This window comes from Acyrthosiphon pisum, chromosome A1 (genome assembly GCF_005508785.2).
Source record: "Acyrthosiphon pisum isolate AL4f chromosome A1, pea_aphid_22Mar2018_4r6ur, whole genome shotgun sequence".
Classification (NCBI taxonomy): Eukaryota; Metazoa; Arthropoda; class Insecta; order Hemiptera; family Aphididae; genus Acyrthosiphon; species Acyrthosiphon pisum.
The window spans coordinates 18,022,007-18,033,423 of NC_042494.1; the positions used below are offsets into that span (position 1 = coordinate 18,022,007).

The following is an 11,417-nucleotide window of genomic DNA, read 5'->3' on the forward strand; positions in this document are numbered from 1 at the left end:
GGAAACATCTAAATTAGCCGAGAAAGTAAAACTGCAAAAGCTCATATGAAGACAGTGCAGAAGCCAACCTTGAAGGCACTAGTGTATGTTTTGTCTTTGGTTCATTTATTTTAATTATTTTATAAAAAAAAAAATTTTAATTTTAGATTTGTCAAAAGGCTATAGCTGAACGTCTTGCATCAGCTGCAATTTCTGACTGTGATTTATTAGAATCTGGAAACAAAGAAGTTTTAATGTGCCAAGTTGAACAATTGCAAACACGTTTAGATCATGTACGTTCACAAATGGCAGTTCTTGAGCTTATGTTTGAACAATCAGCTGCTCAAACTGACAAGTAAGAGTTTTTACATCATATCGTTATGTTATATGATTACTTGTATTTTAATAGAATATTTTGTTGTATACATTTAAGATTATATTTAATATTGGGAAAATATGAATCAAATATGATTGCACTAAAGTTAGAGGTAGAAACAAGCGAAGAAATAATGAACTGCTATTCATCTTTATTGTGCATTTACGATGGTTCAGCAAATGAAGATGAGAAAATGTGATTAATATTTTTTAATTTTTATATTTTCTGTATAAAAATATTGTTTGACATTACTCATTTGTTTTGATTGAATAGGATGAAAGACGAAATCATAGAGTTATTGCATAATTTAGATGAAGAAAAGAAAAAAATTGGATCAACAGTAGTTGCTTTAGAATCGTATCATTGCGAGGAAGAGACAATCAAACCTAGAAGTCGTAATCAAGTAACTCGCATTGATTTAGAAATGGCAGTTCTTGTACAAGAATTGATGGGAATACGAGAAGAAAAAAGTGAACTTCAAGAACGTTATGTAGCATTGCAAAAACATAACTGCGAGTTAGAAAAACGTTTGGCCGAGTGTGAAGAACAGTCTAGAATAGATTTAGATACTATTCAAGCATTAGAACGGCAGTTGTCATCTGAAGATTTTGATAGTACTGCCGGTGTGAATGTTAAGTTACAGAAACAGTTAAAAGATGTTACAACAGCATATCAACTCGCAATAAGAAATTCTGACACTAGACACAAGCAAAATATTACATTAATTGAAAAACTCCGCAATGAAAACACGTGAGATTATACAGCTTAAAAGTTTTTATTACTGTAAATTATAAAATATTTATTTGTTTTTAAATTATAGAATACTTGAGCGTAATTTGGAAAGGGCTAAACGTAAATCCCAATCGCGTTTAAAAAAATTGGAGTCTGAAATTGAAATTATGGTCAGCACACACACTCTTCAGGTAACATTTACCAATATGTTCAATAAATCTTTGCACTTGATTGCGTCTATACGATTAAATTGGTGTTTAGGTGAACAATTTAAAAGAGAGAATTGCTGTCCTGGAATCAACAATTATGAATAATGAGATCAGTAAGAGAAACGAAACTACTTTATGAACTTTGAACGATCAAAGTTCATTAGTCATTAATCATAATATTATTTGTGCGTTTTTTTTTTTATTGTATCCTTAGCTTGAAATTAATGAGCATTGCTATGCTTTATTCAGTTCCTTTGAATATATACGACTAAAATACAATTGTTAAGCCGTAAAATACCTATATTTTATGATCTAATGATATGACTTTATAACAAATAATCCTAGATATTTATTAAGCTACATAATAATACTAAATATTAGTGTACTTATTTTTACGACTTACTATTAACAAATCAAATTATTTAATAATACAAACCTAGTGCAATTTATCATAATGATAGTAAGACTATCAAACGTATTTGATACTAAAGTTTTTTATGTGTTTTTTAAACGTAGTTAATAAGTTTGATGTAGGCAAAATGCTTTATTTTATTATACACATTTTTTATACTTTTTTTTACATGAAAATATAAAATTGTGAAAAAATAATACATGACTGTCGTTATTAATTATTCTTATACCATAAATGTTTTTAAATACTTTATACATAGTTATGAAAAAAGTTACAATAACATTTTTAATCAGTGTCCATTTTTTCTGGATTGGCCAATTCATATGCTCTTATTTGTTTTTCCAAGTGAGCGCATGCCAATTCTATCTCGTAATTCTTGCTCACCAATCCTACCCAATTGGCTTCTAAATCTCTTAATTTTTCGCCAACTTGCATCTGCACATTTTTTCGTTGGAAATTTACTTCTTGAATTTGTTTTCTAAAATAATTATCTCATTAATAAGGCAAAAAGCACAGAACTATAGTTTTTAAATGTATATTTACTTCAATTTAGCCACTTGTGTTTGAGCAGCAGCAACACATTTTACTAGAACTTCTAAATAAGATTTCCAGGCTTCTGTACCATAATCCGTCATAAGTTCTAAGTTGGTAATTCTGCACAACAAAAGTATTTTTAATATAATATAATCTATTCAAATGGGGCCTTAGGAGTCATGAAAGTCATAGACAGATCTCATATTTACAGTATAGCAATTTCTAAGTAAACATCGAGTATAATAAGAATATCCACAATATTGTCTAATTAGATTTCAAGCGGCCTTTAACAACATAATTCGGTCAAAATTTTGAAAACCCTTGACAAATCTAAGATTGGAAACTTCATAAAACGATACAATGTTAACACAAAATATGTGCTCTGGTTACAGGGACTAGAGAGAGGTATTCATTTGAAGTTGATAAGAGACTAGCTGGTGCGGCTGTAGTCAATTCGCACCAAAATTGACCAAAATATTTAAAACATGTGTAATTTGCACCATTTTTTTTTTAAATTGCATTCGTAATTTGCACCAAAATAAGGATATGTAATTTGCAAATTGTATTATTATGAATACAAAAAAAAGTTAGCCAATTAAAGTAAGTTAACATATAATTAGTTATATGAATTTACAACAATATGTGTATAACCTCAGCTATTTTATATATAAAAACTAAGCTAAATTTAAATTAGGATATAGAAACTCGTAAGTTGTAGATACTATCGATAAAATAATCAATTTTAATTTTGGTGCAAATTACAATTCCTATTTTGGACTACCTGAGATTGGCGCAAATTACATACCCTTATTTTGGTTTAAATTACAAACACTACTTTCGACTACCTGCAGTGGTGCAAATTACAAAATCCCGCTGGTGTTACCTGTGATTGTTAGGGTTGATTAATCTATTATTATGAAGTGTTGTGATGAGAATAATTCCACGACAACAAAGAATGAAATTAAATGAAAACCATAACCTCTTAGCTTATGCAGGTGATATAATCTTTGGCGATACGAAGCAAGATTTTCAGTATATCTGGTTTTATGAAAGTGTACAAGCATATGTGGTTGTCAATAAACCAGAAAAATACCGAACACATATGCAGGGCTTATAGAATAAGGGTAATGATCAGGGTTGCACTGGCCTACAGAGAAATACCTAGGTGGGCAGGGAATTATGAAAAATTGTGAATACCCAAAGTGACTAACCCAGTCTAAAAAACAGTTGTTCTATTGAAACTGTAAAATAGAATTTGAGGATCTGATAAGCTGTTAGGAGCTGCAGTAGGCTATTTAAATGCATGCCATAAGCTGTCTGAGGCTGCAGTAAGGCATTGGTGCTGGTAAAAAAAAATATTTCCAGTTTCACTTTTACAAGCTATTCCAACAATACTGGTGATTTAGATTTAGACTTATACCCTGTTCCAAAAGAGAAGACACCATGCGGCCACAGACAAAACCGGTTTTGCTACGTAAATCTGGTGTCTTCTCTTTTGGAACAGGGTATAGAAGTTGATGGAACGTTTTTTTTGGCAAAAACATAATTTTAAATACCTTGGGGTCAATATAAATACAATATTAATTTATTATAATAAAACATAATATTAATTTATATTGACCATGAGAATTGTATGCATAACGAAATAAAGATCGATCTGTAAGCTGGTAATGTATGTTACTTTACTATTTCGCATCTTTTTAAGCCAAACGTCTTGAAAACGAAATTTATAACCAAAGAAAAGTTATAAGCTACGTATTATATTAGACCAGTTTTGCTTTGGCAACAACAGCAGGACATAAGATTAAATTAAATCTTTGAGAGAAGCGAAAATATGAATAATGTATAGACCACCCATAACTCCCAGACCAACTGTGTAAGAGAAGGACAATTGAGCAGCTGAAACAATCACATGGAAAAGGAAGTATAGCTAAATTCATGAAAGGTGCAAGAATGGAATGGGCAGGCCACGTACCCACGACTGGAGAAACAACGACAGTATAGACAAAGCACATGAGTAACGTAAATAGAAAATATACGTGGTTAAGAGAGACAGGTTAGGTTTTTACTAAATCATGTGTATTATAGGGAAGTGTGGAAGTTATTGGTGTTATTAGCTATGGGGCCTAAATGGTTTATAACCTTAAAAAAAAAATATATATATATATACAATGTAGTATGTACCTCGTAGCTTGATGTTCGAGTTGGGCCATTGAGTTCTCTAAACATTCATTCCAAGCAGACATGTCCGTGAGTTTTCCAGCTGGTGGTGGAGGTAGCTCATAGCGTTTCATGCTCATTGTTTCCATAGGCAAACGCTGCTGAAGTCTATCAAACTCTGTGCGCATCATTTCCGTCTATTGCACATAAATCATATCAACAATAGAATGTCATTATTTAAATTCGTTATGATATTTTAGGTAATTCAATTAGTAAGAATATCCCAATCAAGTAATCCTTCAAAATTGTATACTCTGTAACGGGGATACTAGTTTTTTAATTAAGAACGCAGACTGTGATGAAACAAAACACTTGATCTTAAAATAAAAATTAATTACTTCAAACGCTGATACATTGAGCGGCGGCAAATGTTCAAGATAGTTTTTCGACGGTCTGTAACGACGTTTTTCGTCTTCTACCATACTGATCGCCTGAAAGTAAATTTAACGGAATAATTATGCGTTTGTTGCAAGATTAATATCGACACAACAAAACTACTTACAGCTTCACGGATGCCTGGCTCGTCGTACCCTTGATCAATATACGGAAGAGCATCGACGATAACTTCGCCAGCCATTGTTGAAGTCCCAGATTTATTTTAAAGGTTCAAAAGACAATAACCTAGAAATCCAAGAATCGAGTCTAAAGTTAATACTCAGAACCCGCCGAACGCCGGTTATAACTACGGAAACTCCGGTAATGAATTGATATTTGATTTAAATATCCCTACATTTCCAACTGATAACGATTGTAAATAAAACACTGGTGATAAGCTGAACTACCTGACGCACGTCGGCTCTCTGTTTTGTGTATTTTTTTTATTTTTTATAGTAGACATATATATTATAGTTAGTTAGTATAAGAAATAATTATTCCTTCGATTATTATACCGTAGTCGTAGACCGTAATAGGCACTATAGTAATTATAGTAGCACACTAGCACAAAATATAGTAATAGATATTACTTTTACAGGTACCTACGTGTTCAAGCAACTCGTTAAATACTATTAATGGACTTACTAACTGACGCATTCGGGCATTTTTTCTGTACCTTCTTCGTTATAATATTCTTGTTCATTTCTTAAATTATATTAATTTAGAAATGTCCATAGACCTTGTACTTAGTACAACTAAGTATGGAAATGTCAAGTACCCAATCTTTTATTAAAAAGAAACAAGAATTGATAATGACATACTACTATAATTTATTATTATATACGATTTTACGCTTTTGCGGGTCATTTGACAAGGCGTATAATATTATAGTTTTTTTTATCCATCGACGATGGTGTTTTATATACACAGTCTCCGATATTTTTTATAATGCATAACGAAATATTAAATAATTAGTAACCTCAGTCTGATCCTTTTTCGTCGCGATCGTAATGGTTATCTCAGACGTCGCCAGCGGTCGACGTCATTTTTCTCGTATGTACGTTGACGCCACGAACATAGGCGCAAATAGGGGAAGGGGGGGCTTTAGGGGCTAAGCCCTCCCAAAAATGTCTTGTGTTTTGTTTTAAGCTTATTCAATATTATCAAAGTAAGGCTTTAGCCCCCTCAAACCCCAAACGCTATTTGCGCCTTTGGCCACGAATAATGCAAATATATCTTAATTCGGTGTTCGCCGTTCGGTTAAGTAGGTATATTATCTTAAATCGTGGTTGTCGGTTAATAGGTCCATGGTATATATTAATATATTATAATTTATTCTTATTTTTTGGGGCAGAAAAAATGCTTTTATTTTCTACTTCACCATATTTTCTGGTCGGAAAGTGAATCTAGTTAATATTATGGGGAGGAGGAGTTAAAAATCTTAGTAGTTTTCATAAACGTGGGAAAAATAAAAAAAAATTTATGAAAAACGGGGATTTATACTCAATACTAATTTTCGACTTGGTTTTTTTTGGTTGAATTCAAAAACTAATAATCGTAGATACCTACCTACTTTAAATTTTAACCTACCAATAGTTTACACGACAATTTTCCATTCAATACGTTAATTTTTTCAAATATTTTGACTTTTTTAACTATTTATATAAGCATAATGCGTTTTTGATTTATTTTAATTAGAATCGATCAAATTTTTGCTCAGTCAAAAAGCATGAAAATCTAATAAAAAAATTCCTCATAATATTATTATTTATTAGTGTAAAGTAAATACAAAAAGTAAAGCATTAAATGTTTAATACATCTATTTTTGGATTCAGTCGCGCTTCGCCAAATGCAACACGACGTAGATGTTTACGTCATTGTGTATCGGCGAACACAATAATGTGTATAAAAAATAAATACAAAACAATCAATCAAACATTCACAGTTATAATTCACCACCGATGGGAATAGTTAAATATACTTTCAAAGTAAAACTAATTAAATACACCATTTGAAAAAACAAAATATACATTTTACCAAGTATCAATTTTGTTTTATAGTAGGTACTCGATATCCATAATACTGGGGCCCCGTGCAATGCACCACTTGCACCGGCGGTTTATCCGGCACTGGATCGAACACAGACAATATATTAATATGTCTATCGGATTGAATGTCAAAGCTATGTAAAGTGTCCTTTTGGCTTTTTTTGTCCAGTGAGTGGTAAAGTGGAAATCCCAAAAGTGCTGGGCGCACATATCCCCTGCACAACCAGACACTGAAATCTATACCGCAATCCTTACAAAACATAAACTTTTGGTTACATCTTATATTCATATTATAACCTCCATGCATGACGCTTAAAATAAATGAAACCACATTGTTGCTTTCATGAAATATTGATTCAGTAGAATATTCTGGTTGTTGCATAGATCAGGGTCCCTGCATTACCTTTGCCCATAATCGATGAACGCAGAGCCGTGACAAAAAATAGCATGTGTGGCTCGTGCTCGAATGCAATTTCAGTCTTGTGCGAAATAGTAGTAGAAAACTACTCCTTAGAGATTTTGTTTTGGAAAATCAGTTGGGCTTGCAACATATTTATTTTACATTTATGGGTTCTGACTTCTGAGTAATCCTAAATCATTTGAATGGAATTAAGCGATTTATTTGTTATAATAAAATTTTTATTACAGTACAATTTTAGATTACAATATTTTTTTGTCTATGATTTTTGACACATTGTACACTGCAAAATTTATAATCCATGTATTCAAAAGGATACTTTTCTTCTATATTTTTGCCACAATAGAAACATCGCAACAATTTAAATGTCCCTTGAACTGCCATAAATCGTTTTTCTGCTGCTATCGCACACTAAAATTAAAACAATTAATATAGTACTACATTTTATTCTTATATATTTTTTTAAGATAAGAGATTACTTTTTCTCGATCTGATAATTGAAGAAATTTCTGCTTTTCAATTTCTTCTTCTTTTTTTAATTCCTCGACTACTTTTCTTTCTTTGGCTCGTTTCTGTTTAGCTTTTTTTCTTTCTTTTAATTCTTCTTGTAACTCTTCTGTTAATGGTCCTGGTAACCGTGACTGCAAATAACATACTCAAATATTTTATTAAACTACAATATGAGTGTTAAAAACGTAAATAATAATTTACTTTATCATAATCATATTTATCAGGAAAAACCGCCATAAATTTCCTAAACACTTTTCTAGTTGACTTATCTGGTGCTAATTCATATGGTGTTTTGGCGTCTTTATTTTTATTAATTGGATTTGATCCATGTTGTAAAAGTAAACTATAAAATACAAAAATATTATAATTCACTGAAGGGATTAATATTCATTTAACTATTTAACTAAATAACAATATTGAAAAATATACAATTTCTTACTATATATGATCGTGCAGACAGTAAGTAGAGGCTAAATGAAGTAAAGTGTTATTTGATTCATCAATAGTTTCGTTTAAACTCTTTTCTAAATGTTCTTTAGTAATAGAACTATGCGTATCTTCCAATAAAAGGTATTTACTTAAAGCTTCAGAATTTTTTTCTTCAATTGTTTTCAATAAAAGTTTTTTTACTTCTTCAACTTCAGCACATTTAACAATTGTGTTTATGGGTTTCTTTTTTCTCTTTTTACGTTTCTTATTTTTTGAATCATTTGTAACTACACTGTCATTATTCTCACATAATATTTTACTTTGTGGAAATTCTACAATTTCATTTTCATTATCATTTTCACTAGAATCTAAAATTCCAAAATAAAATATATTGGCATGTAAAAAAAATTTTTTTTAATTTAAACTAAATACCTATGTATTTTAATGTACATAATATTATTGGTTTTTTTCTATAGATATGACAATGATAAAACCAGAATAAATCAAACATACAACAGTTGGATTTGTACTATTTTTACTTAAATGAAAAATAATAAATAAGTAAGAATGAATTAAATAATTGAGAAATATAGTTTTAGCTTGTAGATACATTATCATCTATATTAATTGAAGTTGAATTTAGAAGAAAAAAAATATATTTTCCAGTGTGAACTGTGTGTATGTTCCATATGAACATTAATATTATATTACACAATATATGTATTGTTCCATATGAAAAAAAAGAAATAATACCTGACATTGAAGATAGTTGAATATTTTCTGAATTTTTTTCATTTGAATTTTGAATGTCTTTAATAGGTTTCTCTACAATTTTTTTTGTTCTAGATTTTGTATTTTTTCTTTTCTTAAATAACTTAAATATATAATTTTTAATAGAATTATTAATGATTTCTTTTGAATCTGCAAGAAAGTATAAACCATTCAGAATTATCACTTCATAACTATTAGTTCATAATTCTATCTTGATGATTACCATATACTAAAACAGTTGATAGTTGGTTACAAACTTTTTGGACTTCTGCAAAAGTTGCCTTTTTGGTTCCAAATGGTATTTGACACAGTCTACTGTCATTTTTATCTATTAATGGATTTGAACCACCAAATAGAATATTTCGATTATTTGGACCAATTGCCCGATAAAATATAAGGTCACATAATTTTATATGGTGTAGCCATGATGATAATATTTCTTGAATATGCTGAATAAAAACTAATTAGATAATATGTATCACCTATAAATAATTAAGTTTTAAATACTGTACTTTTAATTGGGATGCTTCATTATATCTACGTAAACTTGCACCAGCACTTTTACATCCACCCTTTGATCGATCTTGCGTACTTTGAGAACCACCTTGTTTCGCTCGTACCGTATACGAATGAAAAGTTTTATGAACAATTGCTTCTTCTCCTATAAAAAATAACAATAAATTAATCACAATATGTAATGCCAATGATATTCTGGTTTACCTTTAAATATAGCAGCTGAAAAGCGACCACCTCCTAACATAACAATAAACCACACGGGTTTAGAGCTGAAAGACTTCAGTGAATCAACCACTATTTCTTCACTTGGAATATCCTATTTGACAGAAATGAAAAATGTTTATTTTAAATTTTGTTTTATAATGTTATCAAGTAATTATTACTTTTTTATTAGTCAATAAACATCTGTAAACAGAAAAAGCATTGCCAGAATTATTCTCAAAAAATAATTTTGAATCAATTGAAAAATGTGAATTGTAAGCATTGATCTCATCATCACTTTCACAACTGGATGAGCTGTCATTAGCTTTATCTAAATTAATAAAAACATACAACAATAAAAACTTAAAATTATAATACAGTACTGTATTTAATACCCAGCGGAAAATAACTTGAATTTGAATAAATGTTCATAAAAAAGTAAGATGAAATAAAGATATTAAAATGATAGGTAGATTATAATTCTTATTAGAATTAAAATTGATAATTAATAATTATTAATACATACTTTCTAGAGCAAAAAACTTTGGCTCGTCGATTGTTTGTCTGTTACGTATTTTTTGCTTTAAATTGTACCGATGCCAGTCTGATTTATAGTGTGCTCTATGTTCTTCAGACAATTCAAACGCTATTTGACACGTAGTACAGTGCAGGCCCAACAAATAGTTTTTTTCAATTTCCAAATCTGAAATTCAAATTTTCATAAAAAAAATCATTAGTTGAACACAATACTAAAGATGTTTAATATTTTACTTTTAAACTCGACTGCCTCCGTTTCTTCTTTTCTCGTCAATCCCAAACTAATGAGTTGCACTCCGTCCAAGAGCGATTGGTATTCGGGACGGCCGATCAAGACCGTTTTACTAGCGGAGGGCAAAATCGTTGACATTATAAATACTCGTCGAGTCTCCACAAGATAGTAAATACCTATAACCTACTAAATAATAAATATTAAATATTAATTATTATAGGTACCTACAACGACGACCTTTAATTGGCCGCCACAAATAAATAATAATTAGCGAACGAGACCCATGCTTGAAGTTTCCGATAACAACAACCGAGTACTGATAAGTCTCTGAACTCTGATCTATGAAGTCAACAGACTCGAAAATCCCGCGCATACGAATCACGGTTAAAGATAGATCTACAACAGTGATCCGAATCATACGATAAAAAAAAGGGTTAGGTTAGGTTAGAATAATGGCGTTCACCAAAAAATAGGACATCGGATCGCTACCAATTCTCCCAATTTTTTTTCTCTCCAATAATTTTTCTCTCCAATCATATTCATTCCGAAAAATACATTTTCTTCCAAAAACTATTAGTCCAAATTAGAAAATGTCAAATAAATAATTCTCCCAATTAGTTTATTCCGAAAATTATTATCCCATTGTTTTGATTTTTATTATCACATTGTTCCAAAGGAAGTGATAACTGATAACATATTCTGTGATAGCTGATAATGATAACATATAGCTTATACCACGATACCATGATACCAGCATATACCAGCATATTACAGTGACACAAATTTTAAAAAAACATCATACAGTGATGCCATGCTAGCGGCACTCGTCGCTTCGCTCCTCGGCGCCGTCGCTCCGCTCCGCAAATCGAAAATATACACCCCGACTTGCTGTGCAACACCACGTCAAGTTGGTCACAG

At 30.6% G+C, this 11,417-nt stretch overlaps 3 protein-coding genes across 6 annotated transcripts in view; 1 reads left to right on the forward strand and 2 right to left on the reverse strand.

Annotated features, from left to right (window-relative positions):
* Positions 1 to 1,486, forward strand: part of LOC100571917 (colorectal mutant cancer protein) — a 2,434-nt gene extending 948 nt beyond the window's left edge. The window contains exons 2-7 of the mRNA XM_008189733.3: positions 41 to 83; positions 147 to 334; positions 413 to 550; positions 629 to 1,105; positions 1,176 to 1,278; positions 1,349 to 1,486. Of these exons, the coding sequence (XP_008187955.2) occupies positions 41 to 83; positions 147 to 334; positions 413 to 550; positions 629 to 1,105; positions 1,176 to 1,278; positions 1,349 to 1,435 (1,036 nt within the window). The 3' untranslated portion in view covers positions 1,436 to 1,486. The remainder of the gene's footprint in view (positions 1 to 40; positions 84 to 146; positions 335 to 412; positions 551 to 628; positions 1,106 to 1,175; positions 1,279 to 1,348) is intronic.
* Positions 1,487 to 1,490: 4 nt separating this feature from the next.
* LOC100162088 (pre-mRNA-splicing factor SPF27) lies at positions 1,491 to 5,175 on the reverse strand. Its single transcript, XM_001946386.5, has 5 exons — positions 4,965 to 5,175; positions 4,801 to 4,893; positions 4,427 to 4,599; positions 2,252 to 2,362; positions 1,491 to 2,186 (listed from the first exon to the last, which is right to left on the reverse strand). The coding sequence occupies exons 1-5, from the start codon at positions 5,037 to 5,039 to the stop codon at positions 1,994 to 1,996; spliced, it is 645 nt and encodes a 214-aa protein (XP_001946421.1). The 5' UTR covers positions 5,040 to 5,175; the 3' UTR covers positions 1,491 to 1,993.
* A 1,589-nt stretch (positions 5,176 to 6,764) lies between these two features.
* LOC103307675 (ankyrin repeat and zinc finger domain-containing protein 1) lies at positions 6,765 to 11,306 on the reverse strand. Of its 4 annotated transcripts, none has more exons than XR_001680289.2 (13): positions 10,502 to 11,305; positions 10,257 to 10,433; positions 9,913 to 10,061; positions 9,734 to 9,845; positions 9,526 to 9,674; positions 9,237 to 9,462; positions 8,996 to 9,163; positions 8,253 to 8,610; positions 8,015 to 8,156; positions 7,783 to 7,944; positions 7,550 to 7,714; positions 7,289 to 7,475; positions 6,765 to 7,135 (listed from the first exon to the last, which is right to left on the reverse strand). XR_001680289.2 is itself a non-coding variant. In XM_016808360.2 (13 exons), the coding sequence occupies exons 2-13, from the start codon at positions 10,635 to 10,637 to the stop codon at positions 7,389 to 7,391; spliced, it is 2,031 nt and encodes a 676-aa protein (XP_016663849.1). In that variant the 5' UTR covers positions 10,638 to 10,685; positions 10,781 to 11,306; the 3' UTR covers positions 7,192 to 7,388. The 4 variants fall into 4 exon arrangements, 3 of the variants coding, with proteins under 3 accessions (XP_016663849.1, XP_016663850.1, XP_008187953.2); XM_016808360.2 differs by lacking the exon at positions 6,765 to 7,135 and having other exon boundaries at positions 7,192 to 7,475; positions 10,502 to 10,685; positions 10,781 to 11,306; XM_016808361.2 differs by lacking the exon at positions 6,765 to 7,135 and having other exon boundaries at positions 7,406 to 7,475; positions 7,537 to 7,714; positions 10,502 to 11,303.
* Positions 11,307 to 11,417: the final 111 nt, after the last annotated feature.